The 24,046-nt window shown below is 35.2% G+C and overlaps 4 protein-coding genes across 4 annotated transcripts in view; 2 read left to right on the plus strand and 2 right to left on the minus strand.

The window, feature by feature from the left end:
• LOC146139231 (WASH complex subunit 5-like) overlaps positions 1 to 12,917 on the minus strand; it is a 24,636-nt gene extending 11,719 nt beyond the window's left edge. Inside the window, exons 1-12 of the mRNA XM_083392330.1 lie at positions 12,741 to 12,917; positions 12,017 to 12,194; positions 11,286 to 11,370; positions 10,907 to 11,007; positions 9,854 to 10,052; positions 9,347 to 9,499; positions 8,642 to 8,755; positions 3,631 to 3,802; positions 3,068 to 3,192; positions 1,933 to 2,062; positions 1,243 to 1,391; positions 319 to 452 (exon numbers count right to left, since the gene is read on the minus strand). Coding sequence (XP_083248456.1) covers positions 319 to 452; positions 1,243 to 1,391; positions 1,933 to 2,062; positions 3,068 to 3,192; positions 3,631 to 3,802; positions 8,642 to 8,755; positions 9,347 to 9,499; positions 9,854 to 10,052; positions 10,907 to 11,007; positions 11,286 to 11,370; positions 12,017 to 12,194; positions 12,741 to 12,894 — 1,694 coding nt within the window. The 5' untranslated portion in view covers positions 12,895 to 12,917. The remainder of the gene's footprint in view (positions 1 to 318; positions 453 to 1,242; positions 1,392 to 1,932; positions 2,063 to 3,067; positions 3,193 to 3,630; positions 3,803 to 8,641; positions 8,756 to 9,346; positions 9,500 to 9,853; positions 10,053 to 10,906; positions 11,008 to 11,285; positions 11,371 to 12,016; positions 12,195 to 12,740) is intronic.
• On the plus strand, positions 4,604 to 7,847 carry LOC146139232 (uncharacterized). Its single transcript, XM_083391513.1, has 5 exons — positions 4,604 to 4,811; positions 5,262 to 5,419; positions 5,736 to 5,910; positions 6,510 to 6,713; positions 7,699 to 7,847. Exons 1-5 carry the CDS (start codon positions 4,604 to 4,606, stop codon positions 7,845 to 7,847), a joined length of 894 nt encoding a protein of 297 aa, XP_083247639.1.
• Positions 12,918 to 12,920: 3 nt separating the features above from the next.
• Positions 12,921 to 14,499, minus strand: LOC146139233 (uncharacterized). Its single transcript, XM_083392332.1, has one exon. It carries the CDS (start codon positions 14,477 to 14,479, stop codon positions 13,256 to 13,258), a length of 1,224 nt encoding a protein of 407 aa, XP_083248458.1. The 5' UTR covers positions 14,480 to 14,499; the 3' UTR covers positions 12,921 to 13,255.
• A 2,275-nt stretch (positions 14,500 to 16,774) lies between these two features.
• Positions 16,775 to 19,397, plus strand: LOC146139234 (WD repeat-containing protein 36-like). Its single transcript, XM_083391757.1, has one exon. It carries the CDS (start codon positions 16,775 to 16,777, stop codon positions 19,376 to 19,378), a length of 2,604 nt encoding a protein of 867 aa, XP_083247883.1. The 3' UTR covers positions 19,379 to 19,397.
• The last annotated feature ends 4,649 nt before the right edge of the window (positions 19,398 to 24,046 follow it).

A 24,046-nucleotide genomic window follows, 5' to 3' on the forward strand; every position in this document is an offset into this window, starting at 1 on the left:
ACACTTTTCGATAAAAAACTGCACTTGGCAAGAAGTTCGCATTTTTGAAAATAAAAAGGCAGTAATGCAACTTGAATAAAAATGGCAATAATTTTGCCAATACCTTGAGCCCCAAATTGAATTTTAGCATACCAACTCGACTCGGACTCAAGTTTTGTACAAACGACTGGTTTACAACACACGGTAGCTGCAATTTTCAGTAAATTTTGGTCCATTACTGTTCAGGTGTTTTAGTCAACATTTCCCTGAACACATTAAAAAATCACCATTTTAATTTTTAGCCTTTACTTGACTCCAGTTGCACGAAATAATTCTTACTTTTGGTCCATTATTGTCCACGCGTAGGAAAGGTCAGCAACGATTTCAATAGAGATGAGAACTTCTTCCTTGATGTTGATCGTCCTGATCATTTGGTGGAGAAACTGCCTCGTGTCAGCCAAGAACTGCCTCACCTATCAAGTAGAACACTTCATTAAAAAATGTATATTTATATATTAGGCCAGAAATTGTTAAACTCGAGTCCGTGGACCCCTTTAATGGTACGTGTACAAGTTTTAGGGGGTCCAGGATGGCCTTGATAAAAGTATTAGTTGATTATGCAAAAGTGATATATTTTTCAAAAGAAAAAAGTTAAATTAAAAATAAAACCATTTGAGCGATGAATGTAGTTACACTGCATTTCGTTTGATCATTTCGAACCGTGTTCCAGGTCTACTTTTTTTAACGTCAATTTATGACGTAACTCTAAAAAAATCATGTTGACCCAAGGTTAACACGGACAAAAAATAATTTAGGAGTCAGCGTTAACCACTGCGGAAGGTTTAAGCAGGTTTCTATAAAAGACATAAGACAGGCAAACATGTTTTTCTGCGCGAATAATTTTGTCTTTATATTTTTTAAAACCTTGATTACTCTATTCTACAACAGTGGTCCAAAACCGGGGTGCCATTTATAATGCTGAAGGGTGCCGAGGGGTATTTTGGAATATGATTTTCGCTACATTGGTTAAGTTTCTTCATACAACTCTACAAATATAATAATCGTTCAAATGCTATTTCAATTTATGCGAACAGTTAATGTTCCAGTTTCTTTATATAATAACACTGCAGTAAACCACCAAATTTCAAGTCGGGTGTATAGTATATTTGTTATTCCTTGGGGTGCCGTGAGCCAAACTGCCCTGTGACATGACTTTTTTTTTAACTCGTAAACAACATAAGAATACAAAAGTAGGTTTCTGACCTGGAGGTTATTTTCGAGCTGGTGGAATTCCTGAACTTCTTCCAACGCCTGAATAAGCTGAACCATTTTGCGGCCAGCTGAGGTTGAGTCGTTGTAATCGAGAGAATTGATCTGAGCCGAAATCTGCTTGAACCAACTCTGCAGCTGATCTGTGTTCGACAGATTTTAATAACACGTTTTTATTACCTGATTTTATTTTTGTCTTAAAACAATAATAAGGAAAAGTGTGTTAAATTATTAAATTTTAAGAGCGTGAAAAAAATTAGAATTTTAATGGATTATTTTTCATAATTTTTTCATAAAGAACAAAAATTGTAATTAGGCTCTCGTGTTATGGACAAAAAGCCCTCACAAAATAGCTCTAATGTTAACCGTTGCTCAGGGTTGGATAAGCTGCATAAATAGCTCAACTAATGAGCTGCTAACATTGAATTAAGGTTACATGAGTATTTTGACCTAACAGTTCACGCGTCTTATTAACTTTCGTTTTTTTCATTTAGACTGCGTAATGCGTATGTCCAAACATTGTTATTAAATTTATCTGTTAATCCGTACAAACGATAGTTACGCATTAATAAAATGAAAATATGTAATGCTTGTAAGCAGGGGGAGACGAGGGTTGAGAGCCTATTAAAGGGGTCCACGAAGCACAAATGGTTGAGTTCCACTGTCCAAAACAGTAAGTTTTACCGTTTTTCTCAATCCTCGTCAACGGTTTAGTTCCCGAAAAGACCTCAGCCAATTCGTCGATTCTATCTATCGCCTCTTTCTTGTACTTGTCCCATTTACTCTCCTTCTCTTGTAACATTACTTTGAACATCTGAACAAAAATAACGACAGGATCATTATTTGTTATTGATCTGGTTATTATGGGTGACAATAAGGTAATTAACAATGTTGTATTGACGTCATTTTTTAGTTCAAATATTGTTCATATACCAATTTTATTTAAACGTTTTATTTTTATAACAATGACTTTGACTTGACTTAGGAGCTGACTTGCGCTAATATATATATAAATTCGAGTCTTCAAGTTGGTATTTTTAAATGGAGAGTTTCCATTTTTCGACACACTGTCTCGCCCGATCGTTAAATTCGGTGAGATCAGTGGTGGGGCATGGCTCATCAATCAAAGGGCATTTTAAGCGGTGAGTGGCTTGTGACTTGCGCTAATAATGACGTGACTTTGCACTGAGACTTGAATTTTTTTTGCAAAATACATGACTTCGGCTTAACTTATTTTACAAATGACTTGTTTACAACATTGTAATACAGAACTCCGCTCCGGGATTTTGTTTTTCGTTTTACTGACAGCATTCGTATCTTTCAATGGCATTTTTATTGAATAAGTAGCTTGCATGTTTAACCGGCCTACTAAATACTTTATTAAATAAATTAACCCTTTAGTGTCAAGTACAAAAACCGCAAATCTCAATATGTTAAGTGCTAAATTTATAGTTTAATTTTTTTTTGTTGAAAAAAGTAAATAACATTTAGATATTCGTACTTTCATACAAATCTCTGATTTCATCCTATCCTTGTGGTTAATCTCACATCCTGTATTTTTTTTACAAACTACAAAGGTCAAAAAAAAAACTGCTCTAGCTATAATTCTACAAGTCATTGGTTGTAGAAAACCATTACAAAAGAACTAAAAGTCCACCTAAACAGCACAATACATTTAGATATTTATACTTTTATACACATCTTGTGTTGTTGTAAACTACAAGCCTAATAAACACAAATTTGTTTTTGCTATAAAATCCGTTATAAAAGATCTAAAGTCCACCTAAACAACACAATAAAGTGATATTTTACAACTTACTTCCTTCAACTTGAGCTCCAGTTGTGCAATATGCAGAAGAAGCTGGAAAATATCTTGCTGCTTTATTTCACTCTGGACGATCACGTTTTCCCGCAACTGCTTGCACTTTTTGTTGCTTTCTGACGCTGTTGTACAAATTATAATCTTTAAAGGTTTCTTATTTTTCGAATCAACTTGAAGTTAATGAAACTTAAAAAAAATCGAATTGACATTATTTGCAGATAGAATGCACATTTCAATTTTTCTGGTTGGTAACTTGTAATGTTTATTCATGAACCATACCTTTTTTTTACTTTGACCTGCTAAAACACGCTTGTGCAAAAGCTTGTCAAGATTTTAAAGCAATTTGCCGTTAAAGAGGGTGCACCTGATTTCCAGATTCAGAATTAGAGAAATACAGTTAAAAAATTACTACAGAATAAAAAAGTTAGACAATTATCGATAGCAGCGTTGTTAAATAAAGCAAAAGTTTACCTTGCCACACCAACAAAGTTGAAGTAGACAATAGGCAACGTTTTTAATAATACAGACAAAGTAAAGTTATTGGAGAAAAATTTAGTTACCAGTGACAACGGTGTGCAGCATGAGCCATCGAAGAGTGACGTTGCATTCTCGCAGACTGTTCATGAGGTTTGGAATGTTATCGAGAAGAAAGTTCTCGTTCAGGACTCCCTCCTTCAGGTAGTGGAAGACAGACTTGCAGCATAACTTCAACTGTTTTCCGTTCTTTATGGCCTGAAAAATAAACGATATTTAAGACTGAAACATTAATAAACACTATAATTGAAGCTGCTTTTTGTCTTGGCCATAAAAAAAACGGAAAAACGTTAATGGCCTAGAAAAAAAATAGTTATTGGTGTGGATGGTATTTTACAGAACAATTAACTCTAAGTAATTGAATGCCATCTCTCAACAGGCACCTGTATATACAAAATGAATGTGTCTAAAAAGTTTTCCACTATTCTTCAATTTAATTACATATTACAAAATAGTAACAAAATATTTCACATGCAAGAAATCTAGCTGAAATTTAAACTTTACAATTAAACAGTTCAACTTGTCAACTAAAGTATGTTTTGTAAATTAAAAAAATAAATATATTCATTTTATTACGTTTTTTGTATGGGTAGTTTTTCGTTAAGAAAGTTCCTTTGCCCTTTTAAAGGCCACTGAAATTAGGTTGGATCAATTTATAATCAAACACACTTTAGAAAAGCAAAAAGTCGTTTGTAACATGTAGTTGAGTAGCATTGCTACCAAAGGTATTTGAAATAAGCCCTAAACAGCTAGCTCTTGTTAGTTCTCATTAATATTACATCGGGTAAAGCATTTCCAGTTTCCCACACTGATTTCAGATTGCTAAATATTTAATTGCAGTTTATTGCACCACTTACTACTTGCATGGGCAACAATTTCTCAACAATAACTGCCAACAAGTGACATTTTACACTTAGGCACAATATAAGACAACAACAGAATGCAAAACTTGCTCAGTCTTGACTGTAGAACTGGGGCTGAAACTTCTAATGTGATACAATGTGTTCCGTGGTGGGTAGACCCTTATATGGGTGGCTTCAGTATTTCTTCGTTACTGTGTTGTGGGGAAGTATAAGTCACTTGTTAGGACAGTTTAACTTCTTTGTAAGAGTCTTGGCAATCTTGCTGATGCTACTGTGCAATGCTGTGGATGTGTATCATGTGCTTCTCTATTACAACAACAGCTGGCTACCACTATCTCAATCAGGTAAATCTTTTAAGGCAAAATGCTACCGGTAATCAATAGTGATTTTTTGCTTTTCATTTTTTTAGAAAAAGTGTTTAGAAAACAATTTGTTGTTAGGTATTTAGTATGGGTTTAATCGGAAAACTTTATTGCTACAAAAAAATACCTTAACCAGTGATAATTAAAGTTACAGACAAAGCCTAATAATTGTACCTTTGTTTTTTAATCATAGTCAAAAAAATATTTTGAAATATGTTTTTTTAATTTAAACATTTTAATTAAAATTAAACTGTTACTGGTTGTTTTATAGCTATGTTGAAAAAAACACCAAAAAAAAACCCTAAAACAACTTTGCCTGCATTTTACAAAGCTGCAAAATTGTTTTTAATTTAGAAACACAAAAGAGAAAAAAACACCTAAAAACTAAAATCACAAATGTTTGATTTTGGGCTTTTAAAAATTATTTGACAGATGACATGGTAAAGATCTTACTGATGATTGCATGCGCAGTGTCACTGGCCAGTACCTTGCTTAGCCTTTGGGGCTTCGGAAACGGGCTAATGACGATAATTGACAAGGACAAAAAAGTTTGGAAGAACAACAAAGTTCACACATCGGTGATGGAGAAGGTAAGTCACAGGTTGCTATAATGAAATGTTGTCAAACTTAGGCCAAGAGTAAGTTTCAAGGAGTCCAGGCAACATCATTTAAATATTAAGTTTATTTATGACTTTTGCCCTAAATATTTTATGCCGGCCCTGGTCCAAAATAACAAAGAAAAATTTTGGATTTAAGAACCACTGATTTAACTACATTAACTTATAAATTATGCTATGTTTGACAGCTTGTGTACAGTAAGTAGTCTGTAGGCTGATTCAAATGTTAAAAAAATATTGTACAGTTAATTTAAAAACAAAATAAATACATTGCTGCATTTCTCTTCAGGGAAAAAAGAAAAATCCTGAAGAAGGTGGCAATCTTTCGTTGGTTATATCTGCAGTGTTTATTGCACTTGGTGTACTCTTCACTTCAGCACTACACATGTATCTCTTGGCAACCTACATTGTGGGTTGCATGGTTGCCAATGCTACTTTGCTGATAGTGTGGGTAATAGCTGGAGGTAAGACCAATCACTTAATGGAATTGTAACTTATGGCTACACCAAAAAAATACTACTATATACATAGTGTGGTTGCCAGGCAATATATATGCAATAATGTTCTTTTTGTAGTATTATTGCATTTTTTACCTCAATGTATTTGCCAATTAAAAAATACCACTAGATTTTGCAATGCGATTAAGAGCTGAAGATGTCCATACAAGTCAAATTTAAATTTTTTCATTTGAACTTCCTAATCTGCTGAGGTGTTTTTTTCACATATTTGTGTTGATAGCACAGACATGGGTAACTTTTTACTACATAATAAAAACAGCAGTTAGTTTCATAAACGCCCCCATGTGATTATTTTAACACAATATAGAAACACTATTCTCTGAACACCACATATTTCATTTGGGTTATTTAAGTCAACAAACAGGGTTTTTTGAAGTTTGCCTTGGAGATCGCTTTGAATTTTTAAGAAATGGCTATTTTATCCAAGTATGTAAAATAATTCATGGTTGGTGTGGTGAAGTAGGATATGTTTTGAGGGAGAAAATGTGAGATTTGGTTAGATATATTTGAGAGGTCATAATTACAATTTTTTTCTTTTCGCGCAGGCTGTATTCTTCCATTTTTCGTGACCTGCATTATTTCAAAAGACCTGTCGACCGTTATAAAGAGCAAAATTCGCAAACTCTGGTGCAAACTGCTGTTTGGATTTTTCGGCCTTGTTATTGCGGCGTCGGCAGTGTTTAGCATTTGGTTTGCAACGCACAGCCTCTATACATTGATGAGCACAAACCTAATGCCGGAACAGGACTGTACCCCTGACAAATTTCAGGTATATAATATTTTGATCTTTTGGTTTTTTGGAATCTTAGAAATATACAGCAGAGTTTACTTTATCAAGAAATAAATACTATAGGTTATTGTAGCCAGGGTTGAAAATACATCAAAAACTGCATTTAGTGCTGATTGATAGACCCTCAAGATAAAATACCAATTGCAAAAAATACAGGCACACTGTCTGCTAGTTTCTATGTACCAAATTTGTTAAATGGATAGAATTTTTCAAGAAAAAATTACCATAATTTATGTAGCCAAGGTTTTGATTAAATAAAAAGTTAGTGCAGATTTAAAAACCCTCCAGACAAACTACCAATCGCCAAAAATGGTGGCATGCCGTCTGCTTGTAAAATCATAACAACAAAATAATTTTCGCTTAAGGTCAAGGTCACACATGAGTTGGGTGTTGCGAAATGTTTTCACCTTTTGTACTTACATTTTCCTGTGTATCTTTTCTTATTAATTTAATAATTCATTAAAAGAAAATAAATAGACTTTTATTTTTTTTTTAGGCTAGCTCATTACCAATGCTAACAACACCTGGTCCTAAAAACAACCTTCTCATTCCAGTAAAGTCAGTAATTGACGACGTAAATACCGAAAAGCGATACAACTGCTCTACAATTGAACTATCAACTTCAATATCGAGTTTTTGCAGTGACGTTAAATTCCATTACACATACAAGCCCAAGCATAGATATATAGTCTATTCTGTAGAAGTTGTGATGAACAACCAGACTTCTATTTCACTCAACCAAGAAGATTTGACATTTGAAGCTTTGGATATTTCTTGTGGTGTGTGCAATTATAATGTTCCGGTGTTGCAAGGAAATTATTCCAACTACAATTTAACAAGAAAAAACACTAAAGTCTGTAGCAGATATCCTTCATGGCTGGAGCCTGTTATCGTAGCGATTTGCGTTGTAACATTTTTTATTTATATCTCCGCCCTTTCGAGAGGTTTGTTCAAATTGAACGAGGGAAAACGCAGGCAAGAGAAAATGCAGAAAAACAAGAAGACCATTATTATCAACGAAAACGGCAAAGAAAAGGTCCTCAGATTGAAGAAGCCAAAAGTGGTGAAAGTTCGGTCGGGTAGAAGAAGATAACACATTAATCAGTAATCACTGTTACTGTTTACATGCCAGTTTAATATCAGTTTAAAATGTGTGCAGGCGATTTTGAATTATGCATAATAAACTTTTCCGAACATAACAGTGCATTGTTTATTTTATATGTGCTACAACGTTTTTTGGTAACTTTACATAAATAAACAAAAGTTATTGATTTGTTGACAAAGATATACCCGTGGCCTTCAGAAAGGTTATTACCAAAATCAGTTGGCTCAGGATTGTCTGGCAAGCAATTTAAGAAAAATCTAGCCTGCGGTGAGGTTCAACTCAGAACCTAGACACTACCGAGACCGTCTCTCTGCTAACTAAGCTATGCAAACATTAGTACACTGCAGTTAATTCCAAATTTAAAAAATTGTAGAGCTTAATATTGATTTTGATAGTCTTACTAAATAAACTGCTCACCTCAACATCTACTATCTATCTACTATTTACAACACCATAAAGTTGTAGAATGGTGTCTATACTGGCCATAAAAGGGTTATGCAATTGCCCTATTTCTGAATTAAAATCGGATACGTGTTTTTAGCCCTGTGGTTTCAATTCAGGGTGCAGTTTTAAATTCCCAAGGGTTTCTTTGGGATTATAGCGCAACAAGCAAAAAAATATGTTCTTGCCTTGTGCACAGTAAATGTGTGCTGCCTTAGATCTACTCTATCACTATAGTCAAGCACTGAGTGAAATGCTAGTAACGGTATGGTAATCTATTCATCTTTTCCGTCACATGCCACAAATCTAATTAGCCTAATGAAATTCCTTATATAACTTACCAGTTCTTTGCAGTTCGATTGTTCCAAGGTGTTTTGAAGTGCAATCTTGGCAGCTCTGTATGGTTCCCACGCTTCGGATAGGTTCACAATGTTGCCCATGTAAAAACTTATAACCTAACAAAGCAACAGTTTATGTTTAACTACTTTAATTGGTCAATTGTATGTACCAGAAAACTGGATACACTTAGAAATAAGATGGCATTGTGATTGGCTACAACACTTCAAACTGAAAAGCGAAATCAGCTGGACCCAAAATTTAACAGTAGAATTTTTGGCAATATAAAAAAATACATAAAAATTATATATGTATATTAAGGTGTTCAATATTTTTTAGGGTTTTCAATATTTTTTTATTGAAATGAGTTAAACACTACTGGTTTAGAAAAAAACTATTTTAATACCAATTTTTATAAGTGTATTGGAAAATTCTGGCAACAAAGTTTGTTGCTAAACTTATTTTTACTTCAAAGACATATGAACTCTAATTCATTTCAATTAGAAAATTTGTTTATTTATAAAACAGCTTAGAACATAGATGTTTCACCCAGCATGGCAATCTTTGTTACAAACTGACAAGAACTGAAAATGTCCATATTGTTCAAAATATATATATAAAAAATAAACGTTAATGATTTTACATTAAAAAAATAAATCATTCAAAAACAATAAATAAGGTCATAACAAAAATTCAAATTGCAGCAATACCCAATTATCTGGGAAATACTTGTCCACAATTTCCCTCATCTTAGCTTGTTCGTTCTGTAAGATAGCCGGTTGGAAGTAAAGTATAACATAGAGCATAGAGGCCTGTGTAGCGAGGGCTGTACTTCTATGCTCTGGCAAGGGGTAGGCAGACACCTATAAAAGTAAGAAAAAAATAGTTTTTGCATTTGGAAGAATAAAAAAATATTTCTAGTAGATATCTAACATGAATTACTTTGTTCTGGAATGTCCAAAATTTTTGGTAAAACAATTTCTTCAAAATGTTTTATCTTAAATAGCAGCATCTGCAAAACGCACAGATTAAAATTAAAGGACATTTAAACCACTTCATTCCATTTCATTGACTTAAAGTCATTACAACACTGTTAAATATAGGTTATAAATCAATTTTCCTTCAGGCATTATACTTTTAGAATGAATAGCTTACTTAAAAAAATACATAAGTGTAGTAAAGCTATGTTCAGAATACAGCAACAAAACATTGCTTACCTGACTGTAAACATCATCAGATCGCAGTCGACCGATAATCATTTTTACGAAGACAGGGTTGACGGCAACCCTTCCAAAATAGCTTTCTGGATAGTTGGGTGGTCGTTTGGCCCCGGGCAGCGTGGAGTATCCAGTGCTCCTCAAGAGTTTGCAAACATCATCGATGTTGCTGTCTGAACCAGCACCTTTGGCTGCACCACTATACAACAACAACAATTTTTATTAAAGGTTTGCTGCATGAAATAAATCAAAAAAGTCAAAAACACATGAAATAGTATAGATTTATACTGACGATGGCAGTATAGGCGAAGTACATATTCCTTTAAAAAATGTTTGATCCTGTTTTTTTCTTGTGTTTAAATTTTAAGTTTCATTGTTAATCTACGTGTCAGCGGAACAGTGATCGACAAGCAGAAACCAGAAAAACCAAACAGGAGTATTAACCATTCTTCACAATTGACTATATAAATACAACAAAACAGCTTGTTTGAAATATTAATAGCTATTTATATACCTAGTTTAAAAAAGCGAATTTCAGTATTATTTCAACTACTTGTTTTAAAGCATAATTTAAGGATTGCAATAGAAAATTAGTAGAGATAACAAATACATTTTTTTAATACTGTACTTTAATACCTTAACACAGTGCTTCTTAAACTGTTTTAGTTTTGTTCACCCCTAGCATCTATCTCCAGATTTCATTCACCCTTGTCTAATGATATGATAAAACTATCTTGTCTATATATAACAGCACAAAATAACTTAGGTTGTTTTTCTTTTTTTGTTTTTCCATTTCTGACGGTTCACCCTTATTCACCCCTTTTGGTTGGTTCACCCTGCAAAATTTTTATTCACCCTGAGGTGAACCATTCACCTGATTAAGAAACACTGCCTTAACATATCAATCAGAGGGACTGTGATTGAAACATCATTAGTCAAATGAGACATTTTAAACAATTTAATGGATAACAATTGTTTGACCCATTATGGTAGCACTTATTTTAGGTATTTTGTAATAATAATACAATAAGACAGGTTGTTTGAGTAACAAACCTGTATCTGTAGTACGAAACCAACATTCTTTCCCTCAATGTTCCTTCGACTTTCATGTCAACCAGAAGTAACATCACTCCATAGAGAAACACACTTTCACACTGGAAAACAAATTGTTGCAAAATGGCAGTTTATTTTGTTGCTAGTTATCTTAAAAAGCTGAAGCAACTAGTTGATTTTTACTTCTATACATTTTTATGGTATCAAAATGATACATGCAAAGGTATTTTCACTCGCAGTAATTCATTTTTTTCTAATTTGTTTCAGACAGTTAAAGACTGTTTAAAAATGTGTGACCTATAAGCTGAACATTGCTAGTCTATGATCTGTTTATCCAATTTAAATGTTATTAATCTATTTTGTTGCTTTTAAAACTTACAAGTAGTTGCTTTCCATCGATATTGATCAGAATTGATTCAAGAGTTTGCTGTATGAAGACTCCTTCATTCAAATCTTCCAAAAACCTAAACAGTACTTGTGAATTCAAGTTTGTTAAAAAATTATTTAAGCCAGTGTTTTTATTTTTTTTAATCTTGGGGCAAACTAGGCAATGTGGCACACTTTTAACAGGTATATTAGTATTATTACTTGCCAATCACCATTGGGTTAAATTTACCTCATAGACTATTTGTTTGAATTTTGCATGTTTGCCTGTATGCATATTTGTGAAATAAAAACAGTATTTTACTTTATGTAAAAATGGTTCGCAAGATACATGGATTAAATTCAGGCACACATTAGATAATCACCACTTTAAACACTAACACCACTTTAAACAACAAACAGCAAAAAAAACACTTTATCTAATGTTTTTCTAACTGCGTTACACAAGCAAATACTCTTTGGACTTTCTTGTCTTGGTCAAATTCAGTCATTTAAAAGTTGTAGTCATTTAAAAGAGAAACATATTTTGCCAAAAAAATAATTAATAACATTCAAATTAAGGGACAGATTATGCCTTATTTCATGGCAAAGTATATTTCTTATTTCAATGACTAGAACTTATAAATGACTGACTTTGACCAAGATAGGAAAGTCTAAAGAATATTTGCGTTTGAAGTCATTGTCTCCATTTACAAATAAGGGCTTTACGCAAGTTGATTAACCTACCGATTCAGGTCCGTCACATATTTGTGAATGCTTTCAAACGCCAGGTAGAACCGCGTCAGAATGTTGATGTTGTTTTCTCGAAACTCGTCGTCCAAATCTTGCAGCTGCTCGCTTTGCTCAATCTTGTTCTCGTAGTACTCCGTCGTCTTGAAGTAGCCAAAGTCGTAGATAATCGAACCTTAGAAAATGGCAACATTCCAAGTAAATTAAACAATAGCTGACACAGAACACTCTAGCAAAGCTAGCAATTTAGGTTAGACACTATTAAAAGATCCTAAAAGATATATATATATATACTTCGCCAGTAAAGACACCATCAGTATATCTTATTCGAATAAAATTTAAATTATTTTTCCTGATTTGAGTTGCTAGCTTTGTCAGAGTATTCTGCTGTTACTGATCAAGAATTAAGGTCAAGATTTATCTTGCAAGGGTCAAGGTGATTTCCATTATCACATATTCAGTGCTAGACACAGTGTAACAAACATTCAGAAACTATTTTTGTCAAACAAAAATGCTCATGATTGTCTTATTATTACATGTATAGTTGTATACCATCATATAGAAACCACTTGTATAGTTTGTGTCAAAATTATCAGTTAACTTACTAAAAGTAGCAAAATCATTAATACATGTTTGATTTAATTACCAGATACCCTTAACAAATATAGTAATTCCACTAAATAATATTTACATATTAAGAACTTGTAAATTATATACTCACTATACTTAACAGCATCTGCCTTGTCCATCTTGAATACAGTCGGAATGAAATCAGACAATCGGAGAATTTCTGCTATGACGGCATTACCACGACTTACAAGTCGCAGCAGCGTCTGGCCGCAGATATTGTTTTCGGCGAGAAAATCTCGACTCATATTTCACTTGCCTATCTTTGACTGAATAACCAACTGAAAAAGTCATAACATGCGTCAATATGCAACTTTTTTAAAATTGTTACAGAAAAACCCACAAAAAACAGCTGTGGCATTATTTTGGAACCTTATTTGTTTACTTTGCACAGACAGGGATGGATGTATGTTAAATAGAAAAACGTTCAACATATCCAATGACAAAGTTGAATGTATCTATGAACTTGTTCATCTGTTGTACATACTGTGCAAAATAAAAAATTAGTTGTATTTATGTAAAGCATGTTTGTTTATGTACACATTGGAACACAAATGAACGTTGGCAGTTGAATCAAAAGGAAAAAAAGAAAATAAATCGCCATTCACATTAAGAAAAGTAAATCGATCTGGTGTGCTTTTTGTGTTGCTTGCGCTTTTTAGCAGCATAAAACTCGGAAGTTAACTTTTTGGTTTGGCCAGGTTGTTTTTTGGGACTAGAGCTGGTCGATTGTTTATTCTTGGGCCTTTCAGAATCCGAAACAACCTCAATATCTTCGTCTTGCGATGCATTCATAACGGACTGATAACAGGGAGCCATGTCAACAATTTTTTTGCTGTCGTCCACAACAAGCAGGTTGTGTTTCCTCATAATTTTGCAACGATCTTTTAAGGCGACTCCACCAACCCAAGCTGGGAATGGATAGGTGTCTCTGATTTTTGCCCAATCGCCGTAACCAAACTTTTTAATGCCGTCTATGAGAAATTTATCCAGTTCGACAGTCCACCGCCTTGAATAGCGATTCGTTTTTTCAGCTTGTTTTTCAGGGGTTTTGCTGTGTGAAGTGGTGGCAGTGAGCTTTTGACATTCTTCCATAGCCTTCAGATACTTTTTGTAGCGAAATTGCGGCGACGGGCTTCTCTGCGAAGACGCAGACTTCTTCTTGTTGTAGTTGTTTAGCATCCGTAGCAGGTAAGGAGTGCGCAGCTGGGCATTTATCAATTTCAAAGTGTCAAAAATACCTTTGGCGTAAGTCTCATAGCAGCGTACAGTACCGGGCGACTTTTCCTCAATCACTTTAGTGTATGTTTCCATTTCTTTTCGACTAAGATGTGCCTCGGATTGCGAGAGCAGCAAATATTGGGCTTCTTTGCTGAAACCCTTTAGCTTGAGATCGTTAAAGAGTTGTTTTAAGGTTTCAAGCAGCATTGATCTCACAGCACTCTCGCATTGGGAGCGGCAAAGCACCAAGAGTTTCTCAACCAGCTCCAACACAGGCTCGAAGGCCGATTTCTGATCTTTGCAGCTGAGATAGACGAAGCGGTCCTCCAGCCCTGTGCAGACCCGCACCAGAATGGAAGTGGCCAATATTCGCAGCTGAAAGTTTCCGTTTGAGGTGTTGGCGTCGGAGAGAAAGTGCCCGTAGACGTTGTCAAGTTCTGTCAGTGTGTTTTTCCCTTCTTTTGCAGTTATTTTTACAACCTCTAATGCAGCCTCTGTCAAACGCTGGACAAAGACTTCTTTTTCCTTGGCACTTTCTGGCCAGTTTTGCGATAGCAATCGATGGCAAAGAGCATCTGTTTTCCAGTAGTAACAAATGCAATTACTGTCCATTTTGTTTATTATAAACTTGCCTGAAATGCAAACTTTTAAATATAAGTTAACTAGCTTTATTGGGAAACTGATACCTGCTATACTAGATTGGGAATCTGGTATATTATATATAGCACAAATGTTGAAACTTTACTAAAATAAGATTTTTTTAACACACTAAGTGTGATGTATTTAAATGCTGGGTGCAATTGTAATTTAACTACTGCAACATGTCTAGAAGTTTATGATAAAACTAAATTTTTTTAAAGTTTACTAGGGAAGTCCGATACATCCAAACGTGATATTTATTTTTTTAACAAAATTCTTAAATTTAAAAGGCAAAAAATGAAGACCTGACATAAACCTTGTGCTCGTCTGGGGATTATGGCAGATGTCAAGAGATCCTGCGTGTGCATGGTAAAAAAAATATGGGATGACCGGGTGCAACTAAAGTGCTATTATAACGTATGGGAAAATCATGTCCATATTTTTTGGGGGTTCAGATTTAGTCAGTTGCAAAAAAAATTGCGAGTACACTTGACATCCTTTCAATAGTGGCATGTCAGAAAATAACGTACTGTCAGAAATATTAAGCACTACTGAAGGTTTTATTTTTGGAAAAGGATTGTTTTGTGCAACCCAAATTTGTCTGACTGAGGGAAAATGTTTTTATTTTTTACGCCAAATATTATTATTAAATAATAAATATTAATCAAGTTTAACGAATGGGCGCTGGTCTAGAATCCTACCACAATGCAAATTATTTGGGTTAGGGTGCGGGGTTAGCGTTTGGGTTAGGGTGGGTCAAGTATTATTATTAAATAATGAATATATTAATACTTGACAAACCCTTACCCAAACACTAACTGACACCCTAACTCAAATATTGTGTGTTGTTATGTGGTAGGATTCTAGACCAGCACCAACGAATGTATTTCAAATATTATAGTTTTTAAGCTGACAGTTCTTAAAACTTACCGAATGCTAGTTACCCTTCAATTTATCTCCCACTATTCTATAAGCAGGTTATGCCTGTTTACATATATTGAACTTAAAAACAAGTGGCATTTTCAAAATGATTATTTTAAACTGCATCTGTAAAAGCAGGTAAATTACCGTTTTTTCTTCTACTACACTAAAAGCAAAATTATCCTAAAGAAAAACATTTTCGGTAATTTTATTCAACAAAATCTGTGATTTAACTTGCTTTAATAAGGTTTTGTTATGTCATTTGACTGTTTTGACTGTTTTCTGTTCATAAAATTTTATCCCAAATACTAAAAAAATAAGATGGCGACCAATATATTCTGTTGCGAAACCTGTTGGTAAGAAGTATTGAAAAATTAAAATGTAAACAGGAAAATCTAATAATGTTACACCAGAAAAGCAGGCTCGTTGCGATTGTTTTTTTAAGCTTGCTGGTAAAATCTAAACTAACTTGTAATTTATGAATAAATTATAATTTTGGTATGAACTTTAGAGACATTAGTACGATTTACGTTTTAAAGTGGGTATCTCAACTTCTTTACAACACATTCTTATATTGGTCTTATGACTTGTATTCTTGACGTATTTCTGCGAACTATCCACGTGTGTTACGTGACTGGAAAGTTATATTGTATACGGTTAAATAACATTCCAAACGTTTGTTGACACATTTAGAACATAGGGAGCCCTTAACAAGAAGGTTGGCATCCTTAAGATTATAGATAGTCCGTCCGGAGCTGGTCCAAAATCCTACCACCTTGTTTATAGTAACGAAATACAGTTAAGAAACCGGTCTTCAAAATTAAAACAAGTGAGAAAATAAATTTAAATTTTAGGTTTTGTTTTGTAATATTTCCATCATTTAAGTCCCATTCTAAAGCCTCGGGTAAATATTATCAGGAACTGCATATTGGGTATTTGCCTGGCTTGCTCGACAGCACATACACCCATTTGGAATTATATATTGATTCCAGGTTAAAAAGTAATCCTGCGCGGGGAATGCGCAGTTTCCCGCTCAGCTCCGTCCATAGTTGCGTATTTCCTGTAAAATCAACGTTAAATGCAGTCAGACGCAAAAAATCACGCAAACTTGCGAAACTTTTGTAGCGCTAACGGTTTTCGGTATAGTTATATATTTTTAGCCGTGCAATGTTTACAAATAACGTTATTACAGTCACGCAATTTTAAGCTGCAAAATCCAAAGTTTTCCAAATGGTATCGATTTAAACAATGTTGTTGCTCGGGTAAATAGCCTCTTCATTTGTATATAATAAATAATATATGGATTTTTTTCCAGAAGTTTAAGAAAATACACTTCAAAAGATAAAAATGGCAAAGTCAGAAGAAGATGAGACAGAAAGTCGCATTTTCAAGCGATATCGGACGCTGGGACAAACATCCTCGCATGTTGGCCATGTTACACGATTTCACGAACGTCACCAAGAAGCCTACGTTATTTTGGCCGTTAACAAAACGTTCCTCACCTACAACTGTTCAAAGTTTGGCCTGTGCCAGGTTAGCAACCCATGTCCTGCCGATATTTCAAGTATAGCAGCCGACCGGTTCTACACCTACGTGGGTTGTGGAAATGACATCTACATTTACAGGCACGGAAGGTACGTTATCACCAAACTGGAGGGACATGAAAGTAGCGTTTCATTACTTATGCCGTTCGCAAAACATCTGGTATCGGTTGATACTAGTGGAGCTGTCAAAATTTGGCATATTCAAAGCGGAGAGATTTATCTGGAGTTACAATTTGCCGATAACTTTCAAGTTTCAGCTTTAATGCACCCATTAACTTATGTAAATAAAGTTGTCTTTGGCAGCTGTCAGGGCACCATCCAGATTTGGAATATCCACAAAGGCAAAATGATTGCTGAGTTTACGCACTGGGCCGGTTCCACTATTACAACCATTGAACAAAGCCCGGCCATTGATGTGGTTGGTGTTGGCTCTGAAAGTGGACTTATAACCTTATTTAATCTCCGCTATGATAAGGTACTGATGAAGTTCAGGCAGGAATTTGGTCCTGTCACCTGTTTGAGCTTCAGATCAGATGGTGTTGCGCACATGGCAACTGGCACTAAAGCAGGTCACATATGCTTGTGGGACCTAAACGAAAAAAGCATTATTGGAATAAACGAAAATGCACATTATTCGTCTGTTGCCGAGCTAACATTTTTACCCGGACAGCCTCTACTTCTATCAAATTCTGGTGACAACGCCCTAAAGATGTGGACTTTTGACAAAACCGACTCTTCCGGTCGTCTCCTTAGAAAAAGATCTGGACACTCTGCACCTCCTAGCAAGATTTCCTTTTACAATGAATTGTCGATTTTGTCGGCCGGCAGTGATTCCACACTGCGACTTTATTCGTGCGAACACGTAAGCAAGGATAAGGAGATGGGCAAAGGAAAACTGAACAGCACTACAGTTCTGCCGGCAATCACAGATTTCCGCTTTACAGATGTGCGGGAAAGGCAGTGGGATGGCCTCGTGGCGATGCACTACCAACACCCTTTGGTTACAACTTGGAATGTCCATTGTAGCCGAATGGGCGAGCACAAGATTTTACACAAGCGATTTAGAGGCGAAAACCACAAGAAAAAGCACTTTGCCAGCAGCATTGAGTTGACAGCTTGTGGCAACTTTCTCCTAATCGGCCACAGCTCTGGACAGGTGGATATTCACAACATCCAGTCGGGTATTCACCGAGGGTGCTTTTTCGACAGCAATGCTGGAAAAAAGAAAGCTCATAGGGGTGTTGTATGCGGCATTGCTTCTGATACTTTCAACCAGAAGGTTATTTCAGCTGGTGGCGATAAGCAAGTCAAGTTTTGGAGCTTCAAGAAAAGGGTTTGTCTCGATCAAGTCTCGCTCGAAGACAAGCCCGTCTTCCTGCGTTTTCACAGAAACTCCAACATGGCTGCGATAGCTCTGGATAACTTCAGCCTGTTAATTATAGACGCAACTTACCACAGACGCGTTCGCCAGTTCAGCGGACATTTTGGTGCATTGACTGACTCCTGTTGGACTTTGGACGGCAAGTGGCTTTTAACCTCCAGCACAGATTGCACCATAAATGTATGGGACGTCCCTAGCGCGTGCGTAATCGATTCTTTCACCACAGAAAAGCCTGTGACAGCGCTCACAATATCGCCTAATTCATCTACCCTTGCAACAACTAACGTTGATGATCTCGGTTTAAAGCTTTGGAGGAATCAAACCCTTTTGTCACACGTTTCACTTGGGCCTCTTAACAAAGATAAAGAGCTGGAGGCAAAAATGGACGAAGACCTCATTCTGTCAACAGAGTTGCTATCCCTGTCGAGCCTTCCGCAATCCAGGTGGCTCGGATTGCATTACAGGGATGTTATAAAGGCACGCAACAAACCGATAATGCCGAAAAAGCCAATCGAAAACGCGCCGTTCTTTCTCCCACAATTAACCAGCAAAGAAATCAGCTCAGCCGACCAAATAAAAGTAGTAACCCCTGAAAGCGTATCAACAAGAGCAGTTTCACCTTTCGCAGGAGACGTGTCCAGTTTTGTGTTGCTGCTTGATAGCTTTCTGGAGGGTAACTCTGATTGCGAAGACGTCCTAAAGTTCCTTAAAGCCTTGCCGCTTGCAGACGTGGAAGCTGAAATATCGTGTCTTGGGTCGGATTGGCAAGGAGGCTCGCATGCTGCTTTAGATGCTTTCCTGCAATTTACTACCAAGCAATTGCTGACTAACTTGGATTTCGAAGTTGCCAACGCCTATTTGGGCGTGTTTTTAAAGCAACACGGTGAAACTATAGCCACGGACCAGCAGTTGGTGGCTACGTTAGCTGTTACCTTGGACACCTTGGAATCGCAACGCAAGAAACTATTTCGGCTTTTTAACAGTAACTTGAGTATTGCGAATTACATAAAGACGGCGTTGTTGTAATGCGCTCGTAATTTAAAAAGACTCGTAAATAAAGGAAAACTTCAAAAACGTTGTAAACTTTTGTTAAAGCTGAGTCCCTTCAAGTCGCTAGTTTTGGTAAGACCTATAATAATATGCTCTAGTTTTTTTTAAATTTGTTTTAAGAATAAATATTTGCAAATAGATTCGAATACGTGAATCCTATTTGTTTCATCAGGACATTTTACTTACAGACATGAATAAAACAACAGCCATCGGTGTAGGAAGGGGATTAATAAATTGAACAAAAGGGTGGCTTTGAGCTGTCAATATTATTTCAAATTTAGGTATGACGTCGCACTTGGAGATTTTAGAAACTATTACTTCAAAATCCAACATACAATCCCAAAACGAAAAAAAGTTTATCAAGCCTCATTAATCCTCGGCGTAGGTTACTATAAAAAAACGGATGTATCGCTAACATTTTGCTTTTTAACTAGGGTTGTCCGATGCTTAATTGCATAAGATATTATTCAAAAAACCGATATTTTAGATTTGATGCCAAACCACACGTCATTACTGTGGTTAAACAAGCAAAAAAATATTAGTTTTCCAGGTTATGAAGCCAAAATTTGATTTAGCCTGGGAAAGTTTATTTACTGCACCCAAGCTGTTATTGATAAACTTAACTTTTCAAGTAGAATTGCTGCGTTATGGGTCGCCAATCATGGCTGTAATTAATTTGTTAGCTCGGCATCGATACAACCATAGTATGGGACGAATACCAGATGCTATGCCTTGAATAGGGTATCGGCTACACCCTGCATTCCGGTAATTATCGGTCATCCCTAATTTTAAACCTCGAGTTTTTGAAATTTAACAGTATGTGGCGAATCGTTATCAATATCTTTGCCGCTAAAGAATGCCGACTGTTAGTTTTGCAAATTTGTAGCCAAGGCGTTTTCTTGGTAAGCAACGTTTGTGGCAGTTCTTTGGTAGCCTATACAAGTATTTCTGTTTATAGAGTTCGTTTAAAAGTTTAGAAAAAACGTTTGAAGTAAAAGCAATATTATGAATGAATCTGAGTACGAGGTAACAATGCCTTGCTGTCCATTAAACGGCTTTATTAGTTTTGCTAAATATACAAGCGAATTGCTTTTATTTATTTCTTGTTTGCAGTACAACGTACACCTGTTTGAAGTTTGTTTAGTAGAAAAACTAATTTTAAAAGTATATTTTAGTTTTTAATTGATTTACACGTGCTAGTTACAATGCCGTATTGTGATTTCACATAGAACTTTCACATAGAACTTTTATTTTGAATTTTTCGAATAACGCTTCATTTATTTTTAACATTTTAAGAGCGATATTCGAAACGTTCTAAATGTTACCTACTTCTATACGGGCTCTGATATTCTACGTTTAACTAAAACCTTTAACCATTATGCTCCAAATTGCTTATCTTGCTTATTTTCTTCATCGAAAAACTTAGCCTACTATTTTTTTCAGTCTTGGAACGAATATTGCGCGCTCAAGTCAAAGCTTTCTTATTGGATTCAAAAGCAGACTTTCGTGTTGCGAAGGATTCAGGACGGTGTTGAATGCGTACTTTCTTCTAATGAAGCAAACGATTTAATCGACCAGTTTAATCGGTTTAAAGACAACGAACTTCCGACGAAACAGGTTTCAATTAGCCTACAATCGGAGCCTACACTGATTAAAAACTCGGTTTAATTTATTAAAATTTATATTTGGCGGTTTTTAAGGATATCCTTCATTTTAATAGATTTTGACCCACACCTTATGCTCTTATAGAGATTGATATTGGACCTAAATTATAATTAAATGCCGTTAAAAACGTACATATACTTTTTACTAAAAACGCTTGTTTATTATTTGGCATTGCAATAAGTATAATGCACTTTTGTACGAGTTTTGCAATCAAAACAAAGCAAAAGTTTTACAGCGGATTTAGAAGTTCCCAAAAGTTTGATGGTTGTTCCACGTTACTTTTATCCAATATGATAAAAAAATATGATAAAAAGAGGCGGGTCTTGATGGAATCAAAAACTATTGGCAGCAGGTTTCTGCTTGTCGATCACTGTTCCGCTGACGCGTATATTAACAACAAACTTAAAGTTTAAAAACCCGAATAAAGAAAACGAATTCATTCGAATTAAGGAACTGGCGATGCCAGTATAGGCGAAATATATATACCTTTAAAAATGTCTGATACTTTGAGCTTTATTGTTATCAGTTTAAGAAAGTTTGTATCATACTTCGCTGGAGTCAGACATCTGTTTTGAACGGAAATCTATTTAAATGCATTACTTTTAAAACACCGGTTGTTTAATACACTATAAGTATTGTTCAATAATATAACGTGTGTCCAAATGGAACTAAATTCCTTGGTGCTAAGCTACCTTCAACTAGAAGCTGCCGGGCACGAATCTAAAGGCAGGTTCAAGATTCCCGAAGGCTCTGCGCCAAACCAACTGCTGTTCCTCTGGCGGAGCTTGCACGATTTCCTCAGCGACAGAAACGACCGACTGTTGGCTGTTCTTGACTGACTCGCCCCTGTAGTTAGTTCGGCTTTTCTCTACTCATGTGTCGCGATCCAAAATTGGGTTGCCGCAGTTTTATATATGGTTATATTGAGATTGGTTATTACTTTATAAGCAAGCTTTCTCCAATACCTTAGAAAATTGCACAAGTAGTAGGCCTACGAGTACGATGACGTGGCTTATGTTAATTAAATTAGAACTAGTTGATGCCAATTTGTTCTGTTTTGTTCGTTTTCAAAGAGTTCAGTGAAGGAAATCAGGTCGCCAAAGTCTCCCTGTTATACTTACGTTTACATTTTTTGGAAGCAGTGATTTAGCTATAGTGAACGAAATGGGCCCAGTAACTAAGCCACCGCCTGTTATATACATTTTAATATATGTAATTTAGCCCTCCAAATTATAAATAAAAATCAGACTTCAAAGGATTTCCGCGTCAACAAGTTACTGGACATCCAAACACAAGTGTGCATTTTGATCTTGTGAAGTCAAATTGATTTATCAAAATTGCAAACCTACTAGACTACACACGGTGCCATCGAATATTGCTTACAAATCTCCATCTGCCTACTGAACACTTACAAAAGTCTTTCATGCGTAAGTCGTTGTGAGAGGTTAATTAGAACCTAGAATTTCGGCCATATAATAATATTTATTTTTGATAGAATAAAGAATGTATTACGCGATTAGTTATACCTACTGAATTTAGTAAAAGTGATAAGCTAGAATGGCAATATACCGCGTAGGCCTAGCCGCCTAGCTATTATTTATTAGCGTAAAATAGTTAATTAGGCTGTAAACTTTTCACTTTAAAACAAAACGATTTTTTCAAGGATAGATCGCAAATCATTGTGGAAAATCCTTTTTCCTCAAAGTTAGAAACTATGCACAGTTACTTCTCCGCACATTACTTCAAATAATTAGGCAACTTAAAGAGTTAAATTTGCCGTAAATTGAATAGGTTTAAACTTTCAATTTAAAGTCACTGATATCTATAAAAAACAAACTTCCATGGAAATCAGTGTTTAAAGCAAGTTTTAAACATTTATTCTTGGGAAAAAGTAGTAGAAACAGGAAAAAAACGCCTTCTAGGTTTAGTTTGTGTAGAAAACGTTAGCATATTGGTTCAGTTGATTCAACCCTTGATAGAAACTTTAGCTCAAACAAATATTAGAAAGTTTTGTAGACCTAATATATAAATCACGTATTTAACTAATCTATTAAAATGGAATTTAATCTTATTTGATTTAGTTTTTCGCCGAAAAGTTCAAAATAGCAAGAATAATATGTAATGACAGGTTACCAGCAAAAAAACTTTCACATGTAACAATGGTAACCGAGTTGGCTGTGCGTGACGTCATTTCATCATTATTTTAAATACTGAAATTAGAAATAAGCGTATTTTAGTTTGCAACAATTAAATATTTCATAACATGCTATTAAGAGTTCTAAAGTATATCATACCTAGACTGGCTATACGGAAAAAAATGTTTAAAGTTCATTCGCAAAAATTGTTTTCAATCTAAGTAACTTGTTTTCAGTCAACAGGAAAACATGTGTAGCGGCCTTATGTCCTAAATTATTTAATTTTAATAGAAAACTTTACTAGCTAATTCTGGCTATTTATTTGAGGAAAACGACCGCCGTGAGTTCGTGTTGTTTTCCTAGATTAATCTTGTTTGAAGCTTGTAACAAAACACACACCACCGATTCCAATTGATAAGATATATTAAATGCATTAAAGTTAGTATTTATAATTATTGCCAAACGAATCGATTGATGTAAACAAAACACCATGGTGTTACAATTCCGATTGTTCTAACATATTGGGAATGAACCACATTAACTGACAATTGATAAAATTAACTTACAACCGATAACTTAACATGTCCAAAGTAAACTCAGACAAATCACAAGGCGCTGTTGCTGCTTGGGCAACCGTATTCGAGACTTTTTGTTAGCTTCTGCCTTTCCGACTGGTGTTCAGCTCATAACTAGGCTGGTATTCCCGACGGAATTGCCAGAATCAGCTTCTACGCAGCTGAGCAGGCGAGATATTAATTAATTGATTGATAGAACCACATGTAAGTTAATTACATGTTGCGTACATGACGTAACAGTGATGCAACAACATGCAGCATGGTTTCTA

This window comes from Ascidiella aspersa, chromosome 6 (genome assembly GCF_963924565.1).
Source record: "Ascidiella aspersa chromosome 6, kaAscAspe10.2, whole genome shotgun sequence".
Lineage (NCBI taxonomy): Eukaryota > Metazoa > Chordata > Ascidiacea > Phlebobranchia > Ascidiidae > Ascidiella > Ascidiella aspersa.

Excerpts from the sequence above, each read along its gene's own strand:
- LOC146139232 (XM_083391513.1), top strand. The coding sequence starts at position 4,604 with ATGTGTTCCGTGGTGGGTAGACCCTTATATGGGTGGCTTCAGTATTTC. Across the intron at positions 4,812-5,261 it reads GCTACCACTATCTCAATCAG|ATGACATGGTAAAGATCTTA; the intron begins GTAAATCTTTTA and ends ATTATTTGACAG. Across the intron at positions 5,911-6,509 it reads AGTGTGGGTAATAGCTGGAG|GCTGTATTCTTCCATTTTTC; the intron begins GTAAGACCAATC and ends CTTTTCGCGCAG.
- LOC146139233 (XM_083392332.1), bottom strand. The coding sequence starts at position 14,479 with ATGGACAGTAATTGCATTTGTTACTACTGGAAAACAGATGCTCTTTGC.
- LOC146139234 (XM_083391757.1), top strand. The coding sequence starts at position 16,775 with ATGGCAAAGTCAGAAGAAGATGAGACAGAAAGTCGCATTTTCAAGCGA.